The sequence below is a fragment of the Lytechinus pictus genome, chromosome 14, assembly GCF_037042905.1.
Source record: "Lytechinus pictus isolate F3 Inbred chromosome 14, Lp3.0, whole genome shotgun sequence".
Classification (NCBI taxonomy): domain Eukaryota; kingdom Metazoa; phylum Echinodermata; class Echinoidea; order Temnopleuroida; family Toxopneustidae; genus Lytechinus; species Lytechinus pictus.
The window spans coordinates 28,202,418-28,228,188 of record NC_087258.1 but is presented as its reverse complement, the minus strand read 5'-3'; the positions used below and the strand labels follow the sequence as shown (position 1 = coordinate 28,228,188).

At 35.9% G+C, this 25,771-nt stretch overlaps 1 protein-coding gene across 3 annotated transcripts; it reads right to left on the bottom strand.

Moving 5' to 3' along the window:
- On the bottom strand, positions 1 to 25,771 carry LOC129276378 (protein RER1-like). 3 transcript variants are annotated; one of them, XR_010295745.1, is made up of 8 exons: positions 25,623 to 25,762; positions 16,199 to 16,289; positions 15,606 to 15,710; positions 13,833 to 13,932; positions 12,932 to 13,013; positions 8,760 to 8,895; positions 5,305 to 6,394; positions 1 to 5,151 (listed from the first exon to the last, which is right to left on the bottom strand). XR_010295745.1 is itself a non-coding variant. In XM_064109735.1 (7 exons), exons 2-7 carry the CDS (start codon positions 16,274 to 16,276, stop codon positions 6,302 to 6,304), a joined length of 594 nt encoding a protein of 197 aa, XP_063965805.1. In that variant the 5' UTR covers positions 16,277 to 16,289; positions 25,623 to 25,771; the 3' UTR covers positions 1 to 6,301. The 3 variants fall into 3 exon arrangements, 1 of the variants encoding a protein (XP_063965805.1); XR_010295746.1 differs by having other exon boundaries at positions 1 to 5,131; positions 5,767 to 6,394; positions 25,623 to 25,761; XM_064109735.1 differs by having other exon boundaries at positions 1 to 6,394; positions 25,623 to 25,771.

Sequence of the window (25,771 nt, the reverse complement as noted above, 5' to 3'; positions counted from 1 at the left end):
TTTACTATTTATAATTCACAAATCTTTAACACATATTCTTGTTCCTTCAGTTCATGGTAAAAAATGCCTTATAATACGTACATTTACATGAACAAGAATCCATATAAACTATTCGTACCTGAATTCTTCTCTGATATCATAACATGTTTCCACAATGAGCTGGATACATGTTACAATACAAGAATAACTCTATTATTGTCATAATCATAATGTAAACAATGATCTGATAAAGAATTTTTTAAGTTAACAAGAATATAAAACAGTGCCAAGACTCCCTTTACATGTACCTCTATATTTTGGGTCTATCATTGCCATGTTTCATTCTCATAGTGGCTGTTCAGTTAATGGTGCAAAAATATGATACAACTACATTAAAACTATGTCTACAACTAATAGTATAATAAAAACAATCAAACACTTGAGTAGGAATAATATCCTATTGCAAGCACTAAACATATCACAGTTTTAAGGCCAGTGCACACTTCAAATGTATTAAGATCAGATAGCAACAAAATTACACTGCACTATTTGTGGCAGAAGGTTCGCAGACCAAATCTCAGACATTTGACATATCATATCTTCCCTGTGATTCTTCTGTAATTTTGATAATCGGAGCCAATCAGATAATGTCCTAGACGATCATGTCACAACCAATTAGCTGCGCTGCTTAAGTGCAGACAACATAAATGTAGAATGCAGGTGCAATGGAGCTGTCTTTGGCTGTTGCAATGTGTGCACTTACCAAACGGATCTTAGTGCAATTGAATCGCATCACATAGTAAGCGCTGGAATTATGATTTGTTATTCAGCTTATGAGACAGATATTTCCAAGGCTGTCTTGGTGTTGTGCAGTCTGAGAATAAGAGCACCCCCATTTCAGGTGCACGGCCCAAGTATTACAAAGTATCTTGTAAATCAAAAGCTGCCTAGATGGGCACAACGTTAATAAATATAAAAGAAAAGAAAGTGTACTTAACCATGCCCTGGCAATATTACTTACAATTATATTCTAAATAAATGGGCCACAAATATACAGTGTAGTTATATTATTCAAGAAGTTATTAAAAACCGACTAAACAGCATTTTCAGTCATTTGTCTTCATTGAATAAAACAAGAATTGTTTTTACAGCAGTAAATTTTAATTGGGACAGCTTTGTTTAAACATGAAAACAATCCCTTCAAACATAACGTCACAATGTAAGACTTCAGAAATTCATGCTATCAAATTTAAGTTTAAATAAACTGAAGAGAAAGAATGAGGGATGTTTCACAAAACTTCATGACATTTATCACATCTATGATTACTCACTTCAACCCGACCACATCAACTTAAAGGACTCAAATCCACCCTAGAAAATTGTTCATTGGAATCAATAGAGAAAAATCAAACAAGCATGCCGAAAATTTCATCAAAATCAGATGTACAATAAGAAAGTTATGACATTTTGAAGTTTCGCTTATCTTTCACAAAACAGTTATATGCACAACTCAGTGACATGCAAATGAAATAGTCAATGATGTCCCTCACTCACAATTTCTTTTGTTTTTCATTGTTTGAATTATACAATATTCCTTTTTTTTTCATATAGTAAAATACAAAAGAAATAGTGAGTGGGTGATGTAATCAGTCTGCTATTTTGTATACCAGCTAGAATGTGCATATAACTATATTGTGAAATTAAGCAAAATTTTAGAACATCAACACTATTTTAAAGCTGATTTTGATGAAATTTACAGTGTTATGCTTGTTGGATTTTTCTCCTTTTGTTCAAATCAACTTTTTGTTGGGGTGGACTTGTCCTTTAACAAATATGTGCTCCTTCATCAGGTCAATGCACTGGGCTGGTGGGTAAATCATGCAAAGAAGAACGGTACAGTCGGTAATGTGCATGTCTTGTTATTCTTGATATTCTTGATAGTCTTGATATTCACCATTTATGATCATTTAGTGTGTAAGAAAGGTTCACCAGTCGTTCTTAATGAAACACCCACCAGGTCTGTATAGAGACCTGACATGATTACCACTAAGGAGATCATTCTGGGAGCTTATAAGTCAGGTTTTTACTCACAGGAAGAACTTGAACCCTAATAAAACCCTAGCCATGTAGTTGGCGATCAAGCTGACAATATCAAGCAAGTTGGTTTAAATAAATAAACACTAATTTAAGCACAATACTGATAATATCATTGAAATATGTTGTTGTAATGTGTTGAAAACACTTTAATAGCCAACACACATTTTAATACAATCCTTATCTATATTGGTTTAACTGTGTGAAAAGTATTCATATCTCTGGGCCCCCGTCTTACAAAGAGTTACTTGATAGTGGAGTTACTCCTGATAGTTATTCAGTGGAATCTATAGAGGAAAATTAAACTTAATTGGCAATTCAAAATGTTAATTGTGGCTTGCATAGAGTAGGGGTGCAGGCTGGAAATGCCCTCCCCCACACTGATAACATGATCAGTATTAAATGAGATCGGAAAACATGTTCATAATGATAATGGTTTTTTTTTCATGTATTTCTTTTTACAAAATTCATATCTTGAAATTCAAATATTTACACTTTTCTTGTGTAGATACTGGAGGGTTCATACCGGTTTTGAACAATTGGAGGAAGAAGAAGCAATATTTAATATTTCATCTTCCAAAACAATAGATGATATGCGGTCATGGATGCTAAATAATAAGTTGAAATTAAATGAAAGTAAAACAGAGTTGTTGATTATTAGTTCTAAATCACAAAGTCATTTGATTAAGGACCGCACTATACAGGTTGGGGACTCCTTGATTAAAGCCTTGTCATCAGTTCGAAATCTTGGTGTCGTATTTGATGAAAATATGTCCATGGATGCACATGTAAAGAAAATATGTCAATCAGTATACTATAATATTCATAATGTTAACAGCATCAGGAAAGCCATTGACTACAAGTCTGCTGCTATGCTTATACACTCATTTGTACTATCTCGATTAGATGTTGGAAATGCTCTTCTTTTTAATATAACCTCACGCAATGTTAATAAACTTCAGTATGCTCAGAATACAGCTGCCAGGGTTTTAACTGGTATGTCAAAATATCAACACATCTCACCAATTCTCCAAAAGTTACATTGGTTGCAAATCCGGAAGCGTATAGAATTTAAAATACTTCTTCTCACTTGGAAAGTGTTAAATGGTTTGGCACCAAACTATCTAAAATACCTTGTCATGCCTTATACACCAGCTCGTAGCCTGAGATCATCACACCAGCAACTTTTAAGACTCCCAAGACACGTGTAGCATATGGTGCACAAGCTTTCTCTGCCTCTGCACCTTCTCTCTGGAATAATTTGCCGTTATATTTAAGAATTATACCATCACTGGAGACCTTCAAATATAAACTGAAGTCTTATCTTTTCGAACAATATTAGTTATTGGAACTTTGACACTCATCCAAGCTTTCTTATTCTTTCTTTTCTTGTGCGCCTCGGAATAGAATATTTCTAGATAGATGGCGCTATATAAATGCCTATTATTATTATTATTATTATTCCATACCATACCATTGGATATATTAAGTGAACTGGTAGAAACTTCAAAAATCATAATTTTTTTAATGTTGCAATTTTGTGAATAGCCTCATAAGTTTTGGACCATCAAACTGATTTATTGTGTTGCTTTGGTAATTCATAAACATAAAATGCTGAATAGACATCTTAAACACATTGATGAGGCACACTCATCACATCCCAATGTTATATATATATAAATGCCAGGACAAAATCTGTCTCAACGTGCAACATTAACAATCCCTTTTCACTAATTAAAAGGCAAGTCTCATCAAAACTTCAAGTAAAGAGCATGCATTAAGAAAAATTTTGATTTAAATAATCGGAAAATTTCATAGGGTGATAAAACTGTAACCCATAACAAAGGATAAATATGTAAAATTATAAAGTCGACTTTAAGAAACCATTTACTTGGAATGAACTTATTTATTTTTTAAAGCAGTATTAGCCATTTATCAACAAGTTTGTGAAGAGAGAAATCAAATGTCAACCAAAAAACTAGTGGAATGCCTCTGGCAGTCTCGCCTGCATCACGCGATATAGCAGCAGCGTTGACTTTGAAAACGACTAAGATGAATTATTATTCACAAAAAACACCATTTACATGATAATAAAATACTAAGTTCATAGACCCTTATGACCTTTGACCTTGGTCATGTGACTTGCAACTCAGGCAGAGGATGTTCAGTAATACTTGATTTAAACCTTATGTCCAATTTTCATGAACTAGGTTCATATACTTTCTAAGTATGATGGAATTTAAAAAATCAACCTTGGTAAGATTTAAATGTTTATGCCGTCGCTGCTGCCGGAAAAGCGGCGCCTATGCTATGTATGCAGACAAGACAACCTTTAAATGATTGAAATTACCCGTTTTGGTGTTAAAAACATCATACCAAATTCGGTTTCTAACTTCTTTTTAAATTCTTAACACAACCCAAATGGCAAATTGTTCTGTAAGATTTTAAAACAAAAAGGGGAGAGGAAGATTTGTGAAAGTTTGACAAAATTGAGCAGTAAGAAACTTACAATTTGGAAAAAATATATATATCAAGGGTTTCAAATTGGGCACATAGGTTAGGTCTAATGCTAAATGGTGTAGTGTAAGGACAAAACTATCTAACTTTATCTTAAATATTGCTATTTGCACTTCATTATTTGTTTCATTAATTCATTATTCATTTTAAAAAGATTCATTAAATAGATTCATAAGTGGTGCTTTGAATAGCTAAGATCACACTTAATTGAGTGTCATGCCTTAGATCAAGTTAAATGATTTCAACAGGATTAACCTGTGTTCTTTCTTGTTATTTTTTTTTGTTTTCTAAATTCATCAAAGTTTCAATTACAGAAGGCATGCTCTTTGCTGCACGGTATAATAATACATCTATAACCGTGAAACAGAACCATCCACACTAAAAATAAACAAGATTGGATGCAGATCATTACTCTGATTTCCATTTGATTCAAGTTCATGACTGCATTCCAATATTGTGAGAAAGCTAAAATAAGACGGAAAGCTATAGTTTCAAATAGCATCAATTGTTCTACAGAGATCAGAACAGGATAAAATGATACCTGGGGGCCGTTTCATAAAGCTGTTCGTAAGTTAAGAGCGACTTTAAGAACGACTGGTGATCCTTTCTCACGGCTTAACCATCGCCAATGAATATACCATTTACCACAAGAAAGGATCACCAGTCGTTCTTAAAGTCGCTCTTAACTTACGAACAGCTTTATGAAACACCCACCTGGAGGGTGTGAGTTCAGTGTGACTTAAGGCCACCTCACCAATGTTTGCGATCCAATTTTGGAACAAATCGCATTTTGCTCATTTTCGGAAAATGTGAGTGAACCACATCATTTTATTTGAGGTTAAAATTAATTGAAAGAATACTAATATTACCATTTTGTAAGATTGTAAGCCTTTATTTTGGAGTAAAGGCCAAATTAGTTTCAAATTGTAGCCAATCATACGACTGCTATGACGTCATTACGACTAGATATTAAATTCGCTTTTATTCTAAGAAGGATGATAGCATAGTCACAGATTCAAACATAGGTATTCGTATGATGATTTCAAACATACACAGTAAGATATTCCAAGTCTCAATAGCATCAAATTCTACTACGTTTTATTCCAAAATTGAGTCGCAGACCAATCGCAAGGTGTGCGGTCGCCTTTACATCCGTGCTTAAATGCCAATGAGCACATGATATGTAACGCACAATCTTACTAATACGCAATAGCGTGCGTCCTCTTCAATAGCATTATTTGGCCAATGCAGTGATACCTTACATACCGCATGAAACTGGGAATTTAAGAGTGACTCCCATCACACTGTGAAACATCTTTCAGAATGAATATGAGACCAACTCGAATCAGCATCCGTCTCATGCTTTATTTCATACAAAAACAAATCTGTAAATCTTTAGAAAAGATAAAAACATATACATGTATCTATGTGCTGCACAACCCTACTAACGATGGAAACAACTTGGACAGGTTTTAGAACAACTCCAAAATGATAATTTCCATTGTAAATTTACAACTGATCTTGAAAGGAATTGTTGTATGAGTAAGATAATCTCTACTGAGACAAACACTCATGGCAGATATCCAGCAGGTGATATACATACAAATGGTTGGTTTGGGGAATATCAAGGGAAGTTGACCTGTAACAATCTGAAGAAGATCTATGTTGGTTTATCTGTGTCCTGATTGGTTGCGCTGCTAGGGGCATTATGTCATTGTGAGCCAATCACATCGCCTGTATCTTCCTTTCCCTTGTACTTTGTCTTACCACGTGTCCAAGGTAGGTACCTGTACTTGATCATATGCTGTCAAATGAAATTAGCAAAGAAAGTTATAGCTCAAGCATAATTGGCATACAAGTGGTCTCATATTATCTAAATTTTATGAAAAGACATCTGACATTTACACTGTTTTTTTTTAATCAAAATAATTCAAAATGATTACATATCAATCATCACAGTCCATGCAATTCCCTGATTATTTATGTGGGTATGGTAATAAAAATCACATTTATATTCACATGAATAAAAATCTCATTGACATGAGAACCTCTTAGAATGAAAATTCATGAATATTTCTAAATGTTTATATCTTAGCCATTCCAGAACCAATTTTGCTCCCCCACCTGTCACCTGTGTTTCAAATCATACGAGTCACTTTTATTTTAGAAGACAGAGTGCCAACTCTTTCACTTCTGAACATAAATTTTAAAAATGCTCAAGAAATGATTCAACTGAAAAAAGTAAACCTATCTCCCTCTCAGAAATTTACTATTTGAATATCACCTAATTCTTATGTGTCCATTTATGGTACAATCCTGTCTATGGTTGATTGTGTAAACTAACCGAGTAAGAATAAAGGGTTATTCGGCCCTACTTTGACAAAGTAAAGTAAGTCATGTCTATGGTTGTGTAAACTGACTTAGTACGAATAAAGGGTTCTTCGGCCCTACTTTGACAAAGTAAAGTAAGTCATGTCTATGGTTGTGTAAACTAACCGAGTAAGAATAAAGGGTTCTTCGGCCCTACTTTGACAAAGTAAAGTAAGTCATGTCTATGGTTGTGTAAACTGACTTAGTACGAATAAAGGGTTCTTCGGCCCTACTTTGACAAAGTAAAGTAAGTCATGTCTATGGTTGTGTAAACTGACTTAGTAAGAATAAAGGGTTCTTCGGCCCTACTTTGACAAAGTAAAGTAAGTCATGTCTATGGTTGTGTAAACTAACCGAGTAAGAATAAAGGGTTATTCGGCCCTACTTTGACAAAGTAAAGTAAGTCATGTCTATGGTTGTGTAAACTGACTTAGTAAGAATAAAGGGTTCTTCGGCCCTACTTTGACAAAGTAAAGTAAGTCATGTCTATGGTTGTGTAAACTGACTTAGTAAGAATAAAGGGTTCTTCGGCCCTACTTTGACAAAGTAAAGTAAGTCATGTCTATGGTTGTGTAAACTGACTTAGTAAGAATAAAGGGTTCTTCGGCCCTACTTTGACAAAGTAAAGTAAGTCATGTCTATGGTTGTGTAAACTAACCGAGTAAGAATAAAGGGTTATTCGGCCCTACTTTGACAAAGTAAAGTAAGTCATGTCTATGGTTGTGTAAACTGACTTAGTAAGAATAAAGGGTTCTTCGGCCCTACTTTGACAAAGTAAAGTAAGTCATGTCTATGGTTGTGTAAACTGACTTAGTAAGAATAAAGGGTTCTTCGGCCCTACTTTGACAAAGTAAAGTAAGTCATGTCTATGGTTGTGTAAACTGACTTAGTAAGAATAAAGGGTTCTTCGGCCCTACTTTGACAAAGTAAAGTAAGTCATGTCTATGGTTGTGTAAACTGACTTAGTAAGAATAAAGGGTTCTTCGGCCCTACTTTGACAAAGTAAAGTAAGTCATGTCTATGGTTGTGTAAACTGACTTAGTACGAATAAAGGGTTCTTCGGCCCTACTTTGACAAAGTAAAGTAAGTCATGTCTATGGTTGTGTAAACTGACTTAGTAAGAATAAAGGGTTCTTCGGCCCTACTTTGACAAAGTAAAGTAAGTCATGTCTATGGTTGTGTAAACTGACTTAGTACGAATAAAGGGTTCTTCGGCCCTACTTTGACAAAGTAAAGTAAGTCATGTCTATGGTTGTGTAAACTAACCGAGTAAGAATAAAGGGTTATTCGGCCCTACTTTGACAAAGTAAAGTAAGTCATGTCTATGGTTGTGTAAACTGACTTAGTAAGAATAAAGGGTTCTTCGGCCCTACTTTGACAAAGTAAAGTAAGTCATGTCTATGGTTGATTGTGTAAACTAACTTAGTAAGAATAAAGGGTTATTCTTCAAACAACGTTTGAAGATTGTGTTCACTCAAGCATGAGATGTGCACACTGCAATTTCAATTAAACTTCCAAGCAGTCCACAAACACTTGTGTCAAACAAACTCTTGTATTTTCTTGTCTTCTAATCAACTTTACAATTTGGAAGTTTTACAGCATAAAGAAGAAGAAATAAAAGGAGTCTTCAGATAAGCTAATTTTCAATGTTTTGCTTTTTGAAGACCAATTTACTATTTTGGCGACTTATTGGTGGTTTTGGGGTGGCGGTCACATATCAGCATCAATTGCTTGGGAGAAGAAATCAATGTCTTTGGAAGCAAATACATGTATTTATTTTGTCACAGTACAATACTTACCTCAATTTGTCTCCTCATTGTTAAGAAGAAAAGCAGGAAGAAATACATAACTAAGATAGGCCAGAAAACAGGAACATTGAAGACTTCAAAGAATGTTAAAGTCATAGCTATCAATATAGCTTTCATTGCAGAATGCCTGAAATCAAAGATGAACAAAATCTTTATTTTTTTTGTTTATTTTTCTTATATGAGATATATATGAGATAAATATTGAATACAATATGACATTCAAAATGTTACAAAAGGCAAGAAGAGGAAAAAAATACATAATACAATAACTTTTAAGATGCCTGAGACATACATTAAAAGTATCTAAGTGCTTTGATGATGATGCACAGCATTTGCATAGCGCCATATATCTGTCAAAGACATTCAAAGGCGCATTGGAGGAGCCAGCAAATCTGGGTCGCCAAGAAGGGCGCGCACACAGAACTGTGACCCGCAGGTCTTTCCTCCCGATAACTGGTTGGGGAATGCAGGTGGACCACTACACCGGGGTTTTCCCCTACTCTTATTCAAATAGTGCAGTGGGTTCTTAACGTGCAAAGGTGGTGATTCTCCTCTACACGGGGCCTCCATTTAACGTCCTATCCAAGGGACGGAGTGTTTACCACTGTAACATAGCCTGCATCTATGAAACATGGGAGAGACGTTTACACACAATGCACTGGCTTCAGTGATCCGCCCGGGGTGGACTCAAACCCACGATCTTTGGTTCGACGAGCAGATGCTTTACCGACTGAGCCAACTTCGCTTTAATACCGATTTATTATTCCCTGGCCATCAGATTCAATTAGTCATTCTAGAACACAATGTATGCAATACAAAAAAATATATAGACTGAAGGAACTTATTTATTTCTTAACTGCGCAAAAATATTTAAAACTATCCACCAACATAACTCCTAAACTTGAATGATAAATTAAACTACATTTAGTTGCAATAGACACTGATTTTCATGAAAAAATCTGGAAACCATGGTTATTTGTCATTATATCATCACAGATCTCAATCTGGTAGTTATATTAACTGAGCTTTGTGAAATCATTAAATCTAAGCTAAACAAGTGGAACGCCTCTGGCAGTTTCACCTGCATTTCGCGATTCAATATAGCAGCAGTGCTGACTTTGAAAACTACTATAGAATAATTATTCACAAAATCACCATTCATATAATGATACAATACATGTACGACGTTCATTGACCCTAAATGACATTTGACCTTGATCATGTGACCTAAGACTTGTCAGTGATACTTGATTACCCCTATGTCCTCAATTCATAAACTATATCCATAAACTATGAAAGTTATGACAGCAATTTAATAATTACCTCCAACATGGCCAAAGTTAATTGACCTTAATGACCTTTGACCTCGGTCATATGACCTGAAACTCGCACAGGATGTTCAGTGATACTTGATTACTCTTATGTCCAAGTTTTATCAACTAGTCCAATACAATTTCAGACTTATGATGGTAATTCAACAAATACCCCCAAAATGGCCAAAGTTAATTGACCTTGGTCATGTGACCTAAAACTTGCACAGGATGTTTAGTGATACTTGATTACTCCTATGTCCAAGTTTTATGAATCAGATCCATAAACTTTCAAAGTTATGATGGTAATTCACCAAATACCCCCAACATGGCCAAAGTTCATATGACCTTTGACCTTGGTCATGTGACTTGAAACTCAAGTAGGATGTTCATTAATATTTGATTACCCTAATGGCTAAGTTTTATGGACTAGGTCCATATAATTTTTAAGTTATGATGACATTTCAAAAACTTAACCTTAGTTTAAGATTTCGATAATTGCCACCTTTCGCAATCATCACGGACGCTAATATTAGGGTCCCCTAACACAAAAGTTGACGCTTAATCATACACTTGATTTTTAAGATTGATTGTATATTATAGTCAATAGAATCAAACGTAGAAAACTGCTCTACAATCAATGCTAAGATTTGTGTTACAGGGGGGTTACAGGCCCTACAGATCTGCTTTTCGTGTGCAAAATTCTTTCCCGCGACACCCGCGCGCCATACATGCATGTATTACAACTGATGGCTGGAGATGTTCGAAATGCAGGACCTAAAATTGAATATGACGTGGATAAGAAAGTGGTTTTTCAAACAAATTGAGTACATATTGAGTGAGGAAAAAGTTACTAAATTAAGGCTTAGATATAGATCATTACAGTCCATCGAATCGATATTGCATTTAATGTGGATTATTGGTGGATGACTGGCAATTGATTCCATGGGTCAGATCACCTCTCTAGCCCAACCCATTTCGCATATGTACACAGCGTAAGCAATACGTTTGCATGCGGGTTTCTTTTGTTTCTTTTGTTCACTCCTTCTGCACAAACGATACGCCTCTAGCACACGATGTAAAGGGTATTATGTTTTACTTTCCCCAGAAATGGGGGTTAGATTCAAATTCCGGGGGGACTACTTCCATTGATGAGTGGATACCAGGCACGACCATGGGGTTTCGAAAAGTACCCTAAACAAGGGAAGCAAGTCTTTTCCAGATTATGAAAATGCATCTTTTAACAATTATTTGGCTTGTGAAACCCTACAAGTATTGGAAATATATCCCTTTTTTCAGTATTTCAATCATCGTTTTTGACACCTTTATAACGTTACATAGGCCTATACGTAACGTACTTACCCACTCTTTCCCTTTTTACGCGTTGTTGCGCCTGGTATCCACCCTTCAATGAAAGTGGGCCCCCCGGGCAGCCTCTCGAGCTCTGGGAGGAACCAAATGTGGATTTGGAAAGTCGTCCTAAATCGGATATATCGCTGTTACCATAGTAGCAACCAGAATTTTGCACACGAAACGCAAATTGAATGTTTCCGTTCCAGATGCGAAACGAAAAAAAAACCTCATGTCACACAATTTGCATTGCAGGACAGAGTTTTAAGACCATGACGACGGGCACAAAAGTCTCTTCTAAAGTCATCTAACGTCGTAAATAAGCGTTCGCGTTCTTCCAACGAAAGGTCGGGATTGTCTAAGTTCATTGACCCTAAATGATCTTTGACCTTGGTCATGTGACCTGAAACTCAGGCAGGATATTCAGAAGTACTTGGTTAACCTCATGTCTAAGATTCATGAACTAGGTCCATATACTTTCTAAGTTATGATGTCATTTCAAAAACTTAACCTTTGGTTAAGATTTGATGTTGACGCCGCCGCCGTCGGAAAGCGGCGCCTATAGTCTCACTCTGCTATGCAGATGACACAAAAACAATCACACTGATGATCACCAACACAATAAGTAAATGTAGCGCAGTGTAAATATTATTGTTGATAGGAAAATGACTCTACATCATGCTTGCTTTGCACATTTCTTGTCAATTACAGTTTTATTCAGAAACTTTTGGCACATACTTATTTTTATTTATACCTACTTCAGCAATCATTTCATTGGATTTTGTACAAATTCTTGTGTTCTAATTATGAAATTGTTACCATAATTGACATTCATCCCTAATAATATGAGGTGCTGATTATCTACTAATTGCCCATTTGAAGCAGCACCATATATTACCCTAGGTTTGGCTCCAGCTTCTAGGAGCTTAATCCTGCTAGGTACCCATTTACCCCACCTGGGTTGAGTGCAGGACAATGTGGATCAATTTCTTGCTAAATGAAATTATGCCATGGCTAGAATTCAAGCTCAATGCTCTCTGTCAGAACCAACAGACCACAATGCTCTACACTATTTAAAATTTATGACCCTTGTGATCCCTAAAATCTCATTAAATCATTGTCACTCTATACATGAGGCAAGTATATCCCTCAAACTGTTATGTGGTTATAATGACAACATATTTTCATGAATGTAAAGACCCGGACTGTATGTGATCCCTAAAATCTAATCAGATCATCCTCACATATGCATATGATACATGAGCCAATTTAATAATTGGTCCTTTGAAATGATTCTTCAGTTGCCCCAACAATGACCTCTGTGACCTTTGACCTCATGACACCCCTATACTAATCACATTATGAGTACTCCTACATACTTGGACTGAGTTTGAAATGATCTGTCAAACCTTTCTTTAGTATTGCAAGAATTAATACAGGATGGGTAGACAGACAACTCCATCCATGGCTACTGGAAACCACCTACTGTCCAGAGATACTTACCAAAATTTAAACTCTGGTAATCTTCTGATGAAAGGTCTGAATTCTTGTCCTGATTTGGTGGGTAATGCAGGCCCATCATCATCTGAAAAATAATAAGGAGTTTCTTTATATAATTGCTAATTCATGCTTGAACATACATGTACCTGTCATAAAAAAACAACATAATTTCTGTACCAAGCTTTCTGATGGGAAAGTTTCGTAATTAACAGTTTATACAAAATTACAATTAGGAAGGACAGCTGTTAATATTTCGATTTTATCTTCTTTTTTTGTGTATATAATTTTCTAATCGTGTTTACTTGGAATAAGACAAACAATTAGATCAGGCTTGATGATTTGACACACATTGATTGAATCAAACTGAATTGAATTAATGGTGAAAATCAGATAACATTTCACTATATTGACAGACATTGTGTGAGTAGAAATTTAGTCATAAGTCTGAGAATCATGCACTCCTAAAAGGTATTGTTTAAATTGCTTTAAAGGAAAAAGAAATATACAAGAATTACACAGGTAAAAGTTTGAACAATATCAGACAAATAAGAAAGATATGAATCTAAGTTGTAAAAATTTGCAATTTCTATTACATGTATTATACTGTAATCCATGTAATAATTATTATAATTACATGGAAACTTCCCTAGTACACTAGTATATGAAAAGAGAAAGTGGGGACATGACATTTATTTACCAGTCACTCATCATACATGTAGATCTATGCATTCTTGCTTTTCACTTCATCTAATGAAAAGCGCAATTTTAAAAGGCTATATGAATAATGAAGACATCAGTTGATGAATATTACAACACCATGCTGTATGACAACAAATGACCCTCTGATCAACCAACTGATCTATTGATTGTATTGCTACAATGAGCACTGTTATGACATACATACCTGGGTCATCTGTAACTGCTGGATCTATCTTGGGTGACAAGAAGGCAATGAATAGATTCAGGTGGTATATCGCCAGAGCATATGTTATAATGAACCAGCCCTGGAAAATGGAAGGAAAAATAAGAAATATTTTACAATTCTGCAAACTCCATCATATTTGCTGATTTCATTGTCTTTGTTTAACCCCCTCCCCCCCCCCCCCTTGTATCTGTTAAAATAACACTAAAATTCTCTTTAGCCAATGATGACCTTTGACCCTGATCCTATAGACTGATTCAGATATCAAATTAACTTTAAAAAAGCCACCCAAGGCCATGGCCACTGATACCCTCATTATGGCCTTGATTATTAGTAGACTTAAGGTCAAAAGAAGTTCCCTGTCTTTTAAGGCCTTGGTGCCCTGTGGTAATCTAGTGCATGTTTCCATTTAAAAGTAATTTTTGTTTGTATGATGAAAAGAAAGTGTTACTATTGATGCTATTTTAATGGACTTTGCCTTGCTGCTTGGTGACACTTGATAATTATTATGTCAAATTTTCAGGGAAAATAAACTTATCATTTTAAAGTAATCAGCAACGATACCTGTTATTATCATGAATTGTCTTCAGAAAGGACTTTGTATAAGAAAATTATAAATACATTCCAAATTACTCCAAAAAATATTTCAAATAACAAGTGGAATGCCTCTGGCGGTCTCACCTGCATCACGCGATTCAATATAGCAGCAGTGCTGACTTTGAAAACTACTATAACTCGCACAAGATGTTCAGTGATACTTGGTTACTCTTATGTCCACGTTTTATGAACTAGACCAATACACTTACAGAGATATGATGGTAATTCAACAAATACCCCTAACATGGCCAAAGTTCATTGACCTTCCATGACCTTTGACCTTGAATGCACAGGATGTTCAGTGATACTTGATTACTCTTATGTCCAAGTTTCATGAGTTAGATCCATAAACTTTCAAAGTTATGATGGTAATTCAACAGATACCCCCATTATGGCCAAAGTTCATTGACCTTTGACCTTGGTCATGTGACCTGAAATGCGCACAGGATGTTTAGTGATACTTGATTACTCTTATGTCCAAGTTTTATGAACTAGACCAATATACTTTCAAAGTTCTGATGGTAATTCAACAAATACCCCCAATTTGGCCAAAGTTCATTGACCCTAAATGACCTTTGACCTTAATCATGTGACCTGAAACTTGCACAGGATGTTCAATGATACTTGATTACTATTATGTCCAAGTTTCATGAATCAGATCCAAAAACTTTCAGTTATGATGGTAATTCAACAGATACCCCCAATTTGGCCAAAGTTCATTGACCCTAAATGACCTTTGACCATGGTCATGTGACATGAAACTCATGCAGGATGTTCAGTGATACTTGATTAACCTTATGTCCAAGTTTCATGAATTAGGTCCATATATTTTCTAAGTTATGATGACATTTCAAAAACTTAACCTTAGGTTAAGATTTTGATGTTGATTTCCCCAACATGGTCTAAGTTCATTGACCCTAAATGACCTTTGACCTTGGTCATGTGACATGAAACTCAGGCAGGATATTTAGTAATACTTGATCAACCTTATGGCCAAGTTTCATGAACTAGGTCCATATACTTTCTAAGTTATGCTGTCATTTCAAAAACATAACCTTCGGTTAAAATTTGGTGTTGACGCCGCCGCTGTCGGAAAAGCGGCGCCTATAGTCTCACTCTGCTATGCAGGTGAGACAAAAATGGTAAAAATGTGCTAACCTGAATGAAGAATATCCTGACTAAATAAATGATATAAAAGCTGATAAATCCAATCCACCTTGGAATGGCAAAGGGTACAGATCGATCCAAAAGACTTTGATACCTCTGTTAAGGAGAGACAGAGAGTGAGAGAAAGGGCAAATCAATTTAGAAATGAACGGATGCCACATTACATTACACCCTAAACAAGGTTCTTTATTGATTTCAATCATTCACATTTCTACGGTTAATTTTCTGAAATTGTCAAGTAACATTAAAGCCCTAAAAATATGACAAATGTAATAAATAAGTAAAATCAATATATAAATCAACAAAGAAATATGAAAAACTCGCACAAACATCTACTAATGAATTCAAACATAACTTGTGGAAACACATATCCTAAAAGTTAGTCAACTTTGTTTGGTGTGAGTACAATTTTTCATGTAAAAATTCACCCTTTGACTTGTGGACTTTTAATTAACTTGACCTGTATTTTGTTGTAGTGCATTAAAAAATACAAAAATTCTTCTGCAGGGGAATATAAACCTTGCTTCAAATGGACAAGAGAATGTTAAGATAATTGGCCTTGTAGAGATTAAAAACAAAATTACCTGTGATAAACCAGTCCCAATTCTGCTAAAAAAGCTTGGTTGAGAGATCGTCTCACTTGCTTTACTGGTATCATTCATGGCTGCAATATTGCTAAAACATATGTGAAAAAAAATGGTTAAAATAAAAAAAATCCTTAAAATGTTAGGGTTTGAGACTGAGTGTGATGGTCCAATAAAGGGAGGGGTTATTGAAGTATGGGAATAAGTTTGAGACTGAGTGTGATGGTCCAATAAAGGGAGGGGTTATTGAAGTATGGGAATAAGTTTGAGACTGAGTGTGTTGGTCCAATAAAGGGAGGGGTTATTGAAGTATGGGAATAAGTTTGAGACTGAGTGTGATGGTCCAATAAATGGAGGGGTTATTGAAGTATGGGAATAAGTTTGAGACTGAGTGTGATGGTCCAATAAAGGGAGGGGTTATTGAAGTATGGGAATAAGTTTGAGACTGAGTGTGTTGGTCCAATAAAGGGAGGGGTTATTGAAGTATGGGAATAAGTTTGAGACTGAGTGTGATGGTCCAATAAAGGGAGGGGTTATTGAAGTATGGGAATAAGTTTGAGACTGAGTGTGTTGGTCCAATAAAGGGAGGGGTTATTGAAGTATGGGAATAAGTTTAAGACTGAGTGTGATGGTCCAATAAAGGGAGGGGTTATTGAAGTATGGGAATAAGTTTGAGACTGAGTGTGATGGTCCAATAAAGGGAGGGGTTATTGAAGTATGGGAATAAGTTTGAGACTGAGTGTGATGGTCCAATAAAGGGAGGGGTTATTGAAGTATGGGAATAAGTTTGAGACTGAGTGTGATGGTCCAATAAAGGGAGGGGTTATTGAAGTATGGGAATAAGTTTAAGACTGAGTGTGATGGTCCAATAAAGGGAGGGGTTATTGAAGTATGGAAATAAGTTTAAGACTGAGTGTGATGGTCCAATAAAGGGAGGGGTTATTGAAGTATGGGAATAAGTTTGAGACTGAGTGTGATGGTCCAATAAAGGGAGGGGTTATTGAAGTATGGGAATAAGTTTGAGACTGAGTGTGTTGGTCCAATAAAGGGAGGGGTTATTGAAGTATGGGAATAAGTTTGAGACTGAGTGTGATGGTCCAATAAAGGGAGGGGTTATTGAAGTATGGGAATAAGTTTGAGACTGAGTGTGTTGGTCCAATAAAGGGAGGGGTTATTGAAGTATGGGAATAAGTTTAAGACTGAGTGTGATGGTCCAATAAAGGGAGGGGTTATTGAAGTATGGGAATAAGTTTGAGACTGAGTGTGATGGTCCAATAAAGGGAGGGGTTATTGAAGTATGGGAATAAGTTTGAGACTGAGTGTGATGGTCCAATAAAGGGAGGGGTTATTGAAGTATGGGAATAAGTTTGAGACTGAGTGTGATGGTCCAATAAAGGGAGGGGTTATTGAAGTATGGGAATAAGTTTAAGACTGAGTGTGATGGTCCAATAAAGGGAGGGGTTATTGAAGTATGGAAATAAGTTTAAGACTGAGTGTGATGGTCCAATAAAGGGAGGGGTTATTGAAGTATGGGAATAAGTTTGAGACTGAGTGTGATGGTCCAATAAAGGGAGGGGTTATTGAAGTATGGGAATAAGTTTGAGACTGAGTGTGATGGTCCAATAAAGGGAGGGGTTATTGAAGTATGGGAATAAGTTTGAGACTGAGTGTGATGGTCCAATAAAGGGAGGGGTTATTGAAGTATGGGAATAAGTTTGAGACTGAGTGTGATGGTCCAATAAAGGGAGGGGTTATTGAAGTATGGGAATAAGTTTGAGACTGAGTGTGATGGTCCAATAAAGGGAGGGGTTATTGAAGTATGGGAATAAGTTTAAGACTGAGTGTGATGGTCCAATAAAGGGAGGGGTTATTGAAGTATGGGAATAAGTTTGAGACTGAGTGTGATGGTCCAATAAAGGGAGGGGTTATTGAAGTATGGGAATAAGTTTGAGACTGAGTGTGATGGTCCAATAAAGGGAGGGGTTATTGAAGTATGGGAATAAGTTTGAGACTGAATGTGATGGTCCAATAAAGGAAGGGGTTATTGAAGTATGGGAATAAGTTTGAGACTGAATGTGATGGTCCAATAAAGGAAGGGGTTATTGAAGTATGAATAACATGCCAGGGCTGCCAACATTAAAAAATGGAAAAAAAAAGAATCCTAATCGCACGGTACAAATTTTTCTTCTCGCTGGCAAGCTCAAATCCCACACTTTTTTAATTAACACATGTTTAGCATTTTTCAAACAAGAAGAAATTAAGGTATAATATAGTTTCTAAAATTTATATATTTTCTTGTCAAGTTACATGTAATTCCTTTTTTATAATGTGACATATTATGTACAAAAAAAACATCAGAAAATCGGGTTTCCGCCAAATATTAGATCTAATGCTACTGCTAATACGTTGTCTTTAGCTTACATACGGGCCAACAACACTTCAGTCTGTGTATTAGTGAGTGGAGCCAAACTCCGGCATTTGCGCAGCAAAAATAAATTATTTCATCAACAACTAAGCAATAATTTTGGGGTCTAGTCTAGTGTGCGATTGAAGTTGCCGAAATTGATCGTGGCGCACAACTCTACGCGTCCGATTTTTTGGCAAAAAACAAGCTTCTGGTAGTAAGTAAATTATTTCCGTTTACCATAATTTTTTCAACTCTATTTTTTTATGACATTAATATTCAACATTTGTACTACGGAAATAAACATGATTTTTATGATTCAATTATTGTATTTTTGTTTTGGTCCGAGCCCAGGACTTGTCCGTGTAATACTAGGCGGACATATGCTCTCCAAAATGGGGTAAAATGGGGTCGCATTAGCACTCCAAATAAAAGGGGAAAAAATAAATTATGCACTTACCTCGATTATATGGATGAAGGTCTATCGTGAGACACAGAATCCCGAAATCGAGGCACAAACTGGACCCTCAAAAATGGAAGTTAGACCTCTGTCGCGTTCATTCTCGGTATCGATCCCGGTTATCTATCGGCCATTTTGTTTTCAATTTTTACAGAACGAACGAGACAGAACTTTTCCTTTTTTTGAGGGTCCAGTTTGTGCCTCGATGTCAGGATTCTGTGTCTCACGATAGACCTTCATCCATATAATCGAGGTAAGTGCATAATTTATATTTTCCCCTTTTATTTTGAGTGCTATTGCGACTCCATTCTACCCCATTTTGGAGAGCATATGTCCGCCTAAACCAAAAGCTTCGGTCTCTGTATTTTGGTATTTTTGTATACCACCACAGGATCACCACATCACCTGAAGCACTGGCAGCACCTGACACAGCACAACCCTCTCCAGGACAGCGTGTACGCTTTTTGGGAGAGTACTTCTTCAAGGGTCAAGGTTCAAGGTTGTTCTTCTGAACTCTGTTGGCTCCACTCACCAAATACAGAGACCGAAGTTCTAACTCGATATTTACAGGGACTCAATGGCCATATGTTTTATGTATTAAGTTCGGATAAAACAGGGAAATGAAGTTGCGCGACAGCCGAAGTAAGTCACTGTTTTTCCCCTTTTAAGATTATTTTTCCCCGTTTTGGTGCATTTCTGGCCAAAACGGAATAATCTTCATTTTGGTACATTTCTTTTTATATGTTTTTATGAAATAAAGACAAAAATCGATGAGCCCCGTCAGGGGGATTTTGCATTGTTAACCCCCTAATGGTGGCTGCACAATAGCGAGCCGTCTGTGACTGTGTACAAGGCATGCAAGGAGAAATTTAAGAAATAAATAAAAATGTTTAAAAACTCCTCTAATTCTAAACAGACGGCTGCCAGCTGTCAAGGTGTCTGGAGAAAAAAAATTTTTTTTCTTATTTCAAGAAAATATCACATTTTCTTTGTGAAATTGAAGAGAAATGACCTTCAGACTGACAGAAATGTAACATTTTTGAACAAAATCTGATTATTGGCTGCAAAAAAGAAGAATGAAATTAGGTCAATTTTCAGCATTTCTCTGCCATAGACTGTGTAGTTAAGAAATGGACACACACAAATCCAAATTTTTAGCTTCCGAGAGCTGTTATAAATTTATTATTCAATTCAAGAGTTCTTTATTCGCTTTAAAAAGCACATATAAAAAAAAATTAAATTAAAAAAAAAATATGTATACAATATATTCTACAAATAGGCACATTCACAATATATGTAAAGACAAAAAAAAAAAAAAAAAAAAAAAAAAAAAAAAAAAACCATCAACAACAAAATACATGTATAACAGGGTAAGATCAGAGTGTGCATAAATACGAGATAATTTCCTCGCACTCCTCTCGGTTAAGGAAACCCTTACATAAATAATCATCCCTCGAGTTGATCAATTCCTTTACTTGTTCAACTATGCGTATTGTCTCATCATTCACTTGGCATTGCACAGCCCACTGCTTTTGAATTTCATTGTTATCCATGAAGTACTTATCATTCAAGAATCTTATGTTACCTCCCAACACAGAATGAGCTCCATACCTGGCCATTCCAGCTATATGTGCCACTGTATAATTTTTGGAATTCATAGCTTTCACAACAAAAGATAAACATCTTTTTGCAAACCATAACTCTGGATCCATAACACCTGCTAAATAAGGCAAAAGATGACAGTGTGTCTGCCATGGAATTTTCCAAACCCTTCTTATTGCAACCCGCCATTGTCTACAAATATTATCAAAACATTTATCAAACAGAGGATATAACTGTGAGCCATAGAAACTCGAACAATATTTATGAAACAATATATTTCTTATGTGAGAGTTAGCATATTTGAAATTAAACAAAAACATATTACATTGTCGATTGAAATCTCCAACACACTTTGAGATATCAAAATCATTTATATTCTTAGAAATATCATTCCCTAGATGAGTTACTTTTGATGCAATATTAATATGTCTTCCATTTATCGTGATTTCTGGATCCATAACTGGTTTACCATTACAGCTGAAAACTATTAACTGACTCTTTTCAGGGTTAAACAGAATATCAAATTTAATGGCATAATCTAAACAAGTTTTAATCATTTCTTGAAGAGCAGTCACGCTAGGTGACAGCAGTGTCAAGTCATCTGCATAACCAAATGCTCCAAAAATAAGGGTTTGCAATTTATCTCTAAATCCTTATTTAAAATGATCATATAAACTTGTCCTTAAAGTATACATCCAAAGAAAATTCACGAAAGTGATGATTATAGACAAATTATATATGAATGGAAAGGTCTTGTCTTTTTATACACAAATAATGTCACTAAAAAGTCTTATTGATGTCGTGGAAATGCAAGAAATGAAATTATTAGAGACCCTTCTCAGCCCCCCAGCTGCCCCCAGACAGACAATCACGCGATCAAAAACAGTCGAGAATAATGACGTCACATGATCGACTCACTCAGCTCTCTGTGCAAGCCAGCAGTACACTGATAGCTGATTCACCTTCCTGGTCTCTATTTTTCTTCGAATTTACCGTTTTCTTCATGTGATATCCGAATTCTGTTTTCGACAACTTCAGACTATAAGGGAACCAGAACTGTGTTATTTTGCCCGTTTTTTATTGAATTGTGAACTGGAAAGATCAATTTTGTCCACTTGACAGTCTTTGTTGTGTTGCTCTACTAACTATTGAAAAACTCCAAGCTGCACGGTCCCATTCACTTGCTCCCGATGCATGTTGCAGGTTACGCTGTTTGATCCAGTCAAAAGTCAAGGTAAGCATGTTTGGAAACTGTACTTGTTCTGACGATGCATGCAGGTCAGATGACAGATACAGATCTGATATAAGTTTAGAATCATGCATTTTGGCATAACTACTATCAAAATTAAAAAGTCTTTATTTTAGAAATAATGTTTTTGCACAATTCCAGCAGATTTTTTCTTCAGATTTCTAAAACTGGTCAGGACTCAGGCAGGCAATTAAATTATTTAGGAGCACTGGTATGGACCATGGCTGAAAATCTGCTGTTTCAGAGGAATGTTTAAGTTTTTATTATACACAGAATTATATCACCATGATGCCGATGTCATGAAGCCAAATGCAAATAAAAAAATATAAGAAAGTTCTAATAAAAGAAGGATGAGAGAGAGAATAAAATAGATAAAAAGGTTTCTGTCATTCTTTGAATTGAATATAAAAAGAAAAAAAAGAAAAGGGAAGATGAATAAATGTGTGAAAGTCAAAATAAAGAAGAGAAAGACAAAAAGGAAGTAAGAAAAAAGGAGGAGGAAAGAAAGAATGAAGGAAAGAAAATGTTTCCTTCATTCTTGGAAAGAAAGAAACAAAGAAAGAAGAAAACAGGAAGGAGGGAAGGAAGGAATGAAGGAAGAAAGGGAAAGAAAGTATAAGGGAAAAGAATAAGGACAAAATGAAATAAATAATGAAAGAAAGAAAGGAAGAAAGAGAGGGAGGAAAGGATGAAGGGAGGCCAGAATGAAAAAAAAGAAGAAAATAATGGAAGGAGAGAAAGAACGAAAATAAAAACGAGTGGAAGGGAGAAGGAATAAAGGAAATAAAAAAAAGGAAATGTAATAAAGGAGAGAAAGAAAATGAACAGAGAGAGAGAGAGAAAGGATCAGGAAATAAAAATAGATATGTAACAAAAAAGGGCAAGAAGGAAGGATAGAAAAGAAAGAAAGAGGAAAAAGTTCAAACTTCAAGCAAATAAAAACAATCCAATCATATAACAAAAATCCTAATGATATTTGGTGGTTTTTTTTATATATTAAAAAAAAAAATGAATAAAATATTTTAGAAATGAATAAAATACGGGACGTCTGGTCACCCTGGTCCTGGCCGAGTCAGTCCGAAGCTTGCATGCATTCAGCGCGATCTAGCTCGAGAGTCAACTGGCTCGCGATCGCTCATGTACTGTAGCGAGAGAGGGGTTTCCCCAGCTAGCTCCTTCGTCGATTAGTAGCGCATGCGCACAGTGTAGTTTAGAAAGTAAGATTGCAGCCCCCATCGAACGGGACCGCTGGCGATAAAATGTCGGTAAATTGGCGCTGATTTGACATGTTTCCACTGTTTTTTGACTGGTATGACAGTGTATGAGAGATCATTGGCCGATAATTGCAATTTATCAAAAAATTATTAAACTTTACTGTCAATTTATCTTTTTCATTTTCAAAACAAGCACTTGCCCGATCGGGCAATTGACTTTGAAAAATGCTTGCCCGCACGGCACTTTCACTTGCCCCGGGCAAGCGGGTTTGTCGCGCCCTGCACCCTACTATTATTAACTACTTAGTAACTGTTGTTACTTACTAGCAATCTAGGCGACACCCCAATACTTACCCGTGTTAATAAACTGGGACTCCACTCACGCACATTTGGGCCGCCCTAGCTTGGAACTATGCATCAACATCACTTTAAAACATATGTCTACAAGTTATGTATAACCTATTTACTACTTTGATAATGTTTAATAGGTACTCACCAGTTCTTTTGATGTATTTTCTGCAGAATTCCCACGGATTCGTCCCAACTCTTGCGACAAACCACGCCGCGGTAGACAGCTGCATTCTTTTTTATTTATAAATAGAGCACCCCTTACGATAGTTGTTAATAACGCGGCCAAATCGTTAGGTTTTTTGCACCGTGTCCAAGGCGTTTTTTTTTGTTTGATTTTTATTTTTTAATCAATATTCTGTTAAATAGCGATTTTTACATCAACTATGAAATTTATATCACAAAATATTTTTTAATTGTAGAGATATACATAATATCATACAATAGTTTATTCTATATTTTTTTATAATAAAATTTATAATTGTTGCGGTCTTTAAAAATGGATAGTCAATCGATCAGGTGATGACTACTCGTATCATGTGATCTGAAAATCAGCTTCGTACCGCTTTGATCGAAAAAGGACTCAAATGTAAGTTTCCCTTTATTTTATAACATTTAAAGTAGGAGTAGGATTATAGTTAATGGGCATTTTTTTTAATAAATGATAAACAAATGAGGACAAAGCTCGCATTTTAGTAATAATCACTAATATCATAAAAATACTTGGGTGCAGGACTTCTAACCTGTTTTTAACGCATTGTCGCCTATGAGGTCCATACATGTTAATGTTTGGACCTCATTGGTACTAGGAGTGCTTACTAGTATGATGGTGGGCCCTAAGTCTGCGCACCTAACAATTTGAGTTAAGATTTAAAATGAATTTCTTCTTATTTCACAAAATCTTTTGGATAATAATGTTCCTTATATTATTGAGAGTAAGTATACCAAATTTCTCATTAAAAAATGAAAGAAAATATAGGATTTTCTTGAAAAAACTTCGGGCAGTCATTTTCAGATTGAAAAAAAAAATGGTACCCCATGTCTGCGCACTCATTCACTTTGCACACGATTCGGGGATTTTGATGAGAAAGGCTGTATTTTGAGGCCGTCACATGAAATGCCCTGAATTCATTATTTTTTCACCATTTTGAGTCGGATTTTTTTATGAATACCTGTCTATGTATTGCATGTGTAAAGTTCGTGCTCGTTGCACATCTTCTTTTACTAGAATCGCGCAGATACGCGGGTGCGCAGACTTGGGAGACCACGCAGACATGGGGGAACTGACCATATACCCAGTTGTTGTGTGTCCGGACAGGTTGTGTGTCCGGACGATCAGTTTTAGAAAGTCATTTGGAAAAATTTACAAGCAAAGTTTCATAAAATGTTTAGTACGAAATGTTAGGTAATATTATAGAGAACAAAACAGAAGATGATTACAACTATTGAATTCGTATTTTTAGTGTAATCCAAAGACAAAAAAGAAGGCTTCAAAAATATTAAGTGTCCGGACACCCCACCCCCCATCCTACTAGACTAGTATACCCAGTTGTTGTGTGTCCGGACAGGTTGTGTGTCCGGACGATCAATTTTAGAAAGTCATTTGGAAAAATTTACAAGGGAAGTTTTATCAATTTTTAGTACAAAATGTCATGAAATATTATAAAGAACAAAATAGAGGATGATTACAATTATTGATTTCGTATTTTTAGTGTAATCCAAAGACAAAAAAGAAGGCTTCAAAAATATAAAGTGTCCGGACACCCGATCCCCCATTCCTAGTATAGCTAGTATAGGCCTACTCCTACTTAGTTCATGACAAGTTTCCGCTCCAGGCATCGTGATCGCGAGGGTCAGGGGCCAAACTCCGACTCAGCTGAGTCTGAGTATGCATTGTAAATAGGCCGCACCCAATTTAATGCCAATCGCAATGCCATGCAATGCACCAGGTCAAAACCCCACATGCGGCTATACGGTAAGGCTAGGGTTAGCTCGCCGAAGCTCTCCGGGCCGGTCGCTGATGCAGCAGCTGCCGCAAAGCTAAACTCGCAATTAATCAATCGAAGGATAGGATTCAACAAATATGAACTGTCCAGTTTTTTCGATTTTATATTACTCTCATAATTAATCTTATTTTTATAACGTACCAGCAATACAACTTCGAGAATCAATAGATGAGGAAAACCAAATTCTCGGTCATCAGTTTCAAGAATCAAATCAGAAGAAGTGGCGTCAAAGTACCGGTATACCGGTAAATCTATACAATTCGTCCACGAATTGTTTCTCCAGCTAGCCT

What these genes read in the sequence shown, in the direction of transcription:
- LOC129276378 (XM_064109735.1), bottom strand. Translation starts at nt 16,276, where the DNA reads ATGAATGATACCAGTAAAGCAAGTGAGACGATCTCTCAACCAAGCTTT. An exon ending in TTGGGACTGGTTTATCACAG is followed by an intron (nt 15,711 to 16,198) that starts GTAATTTTGTTT and finishes TCTCCTTAACAG; the next exon opens with AGGTATCAAAGTCTTTTGGA. An exon ending in AGCAGTTACAGATGACCCAG is followed by an intron (nt 13,014 to 13,832) that starts GTATGTATGTCA and finishes ATTATTTTTCAG; the next exon opens with ATGATGATGGGCCTGCATTA.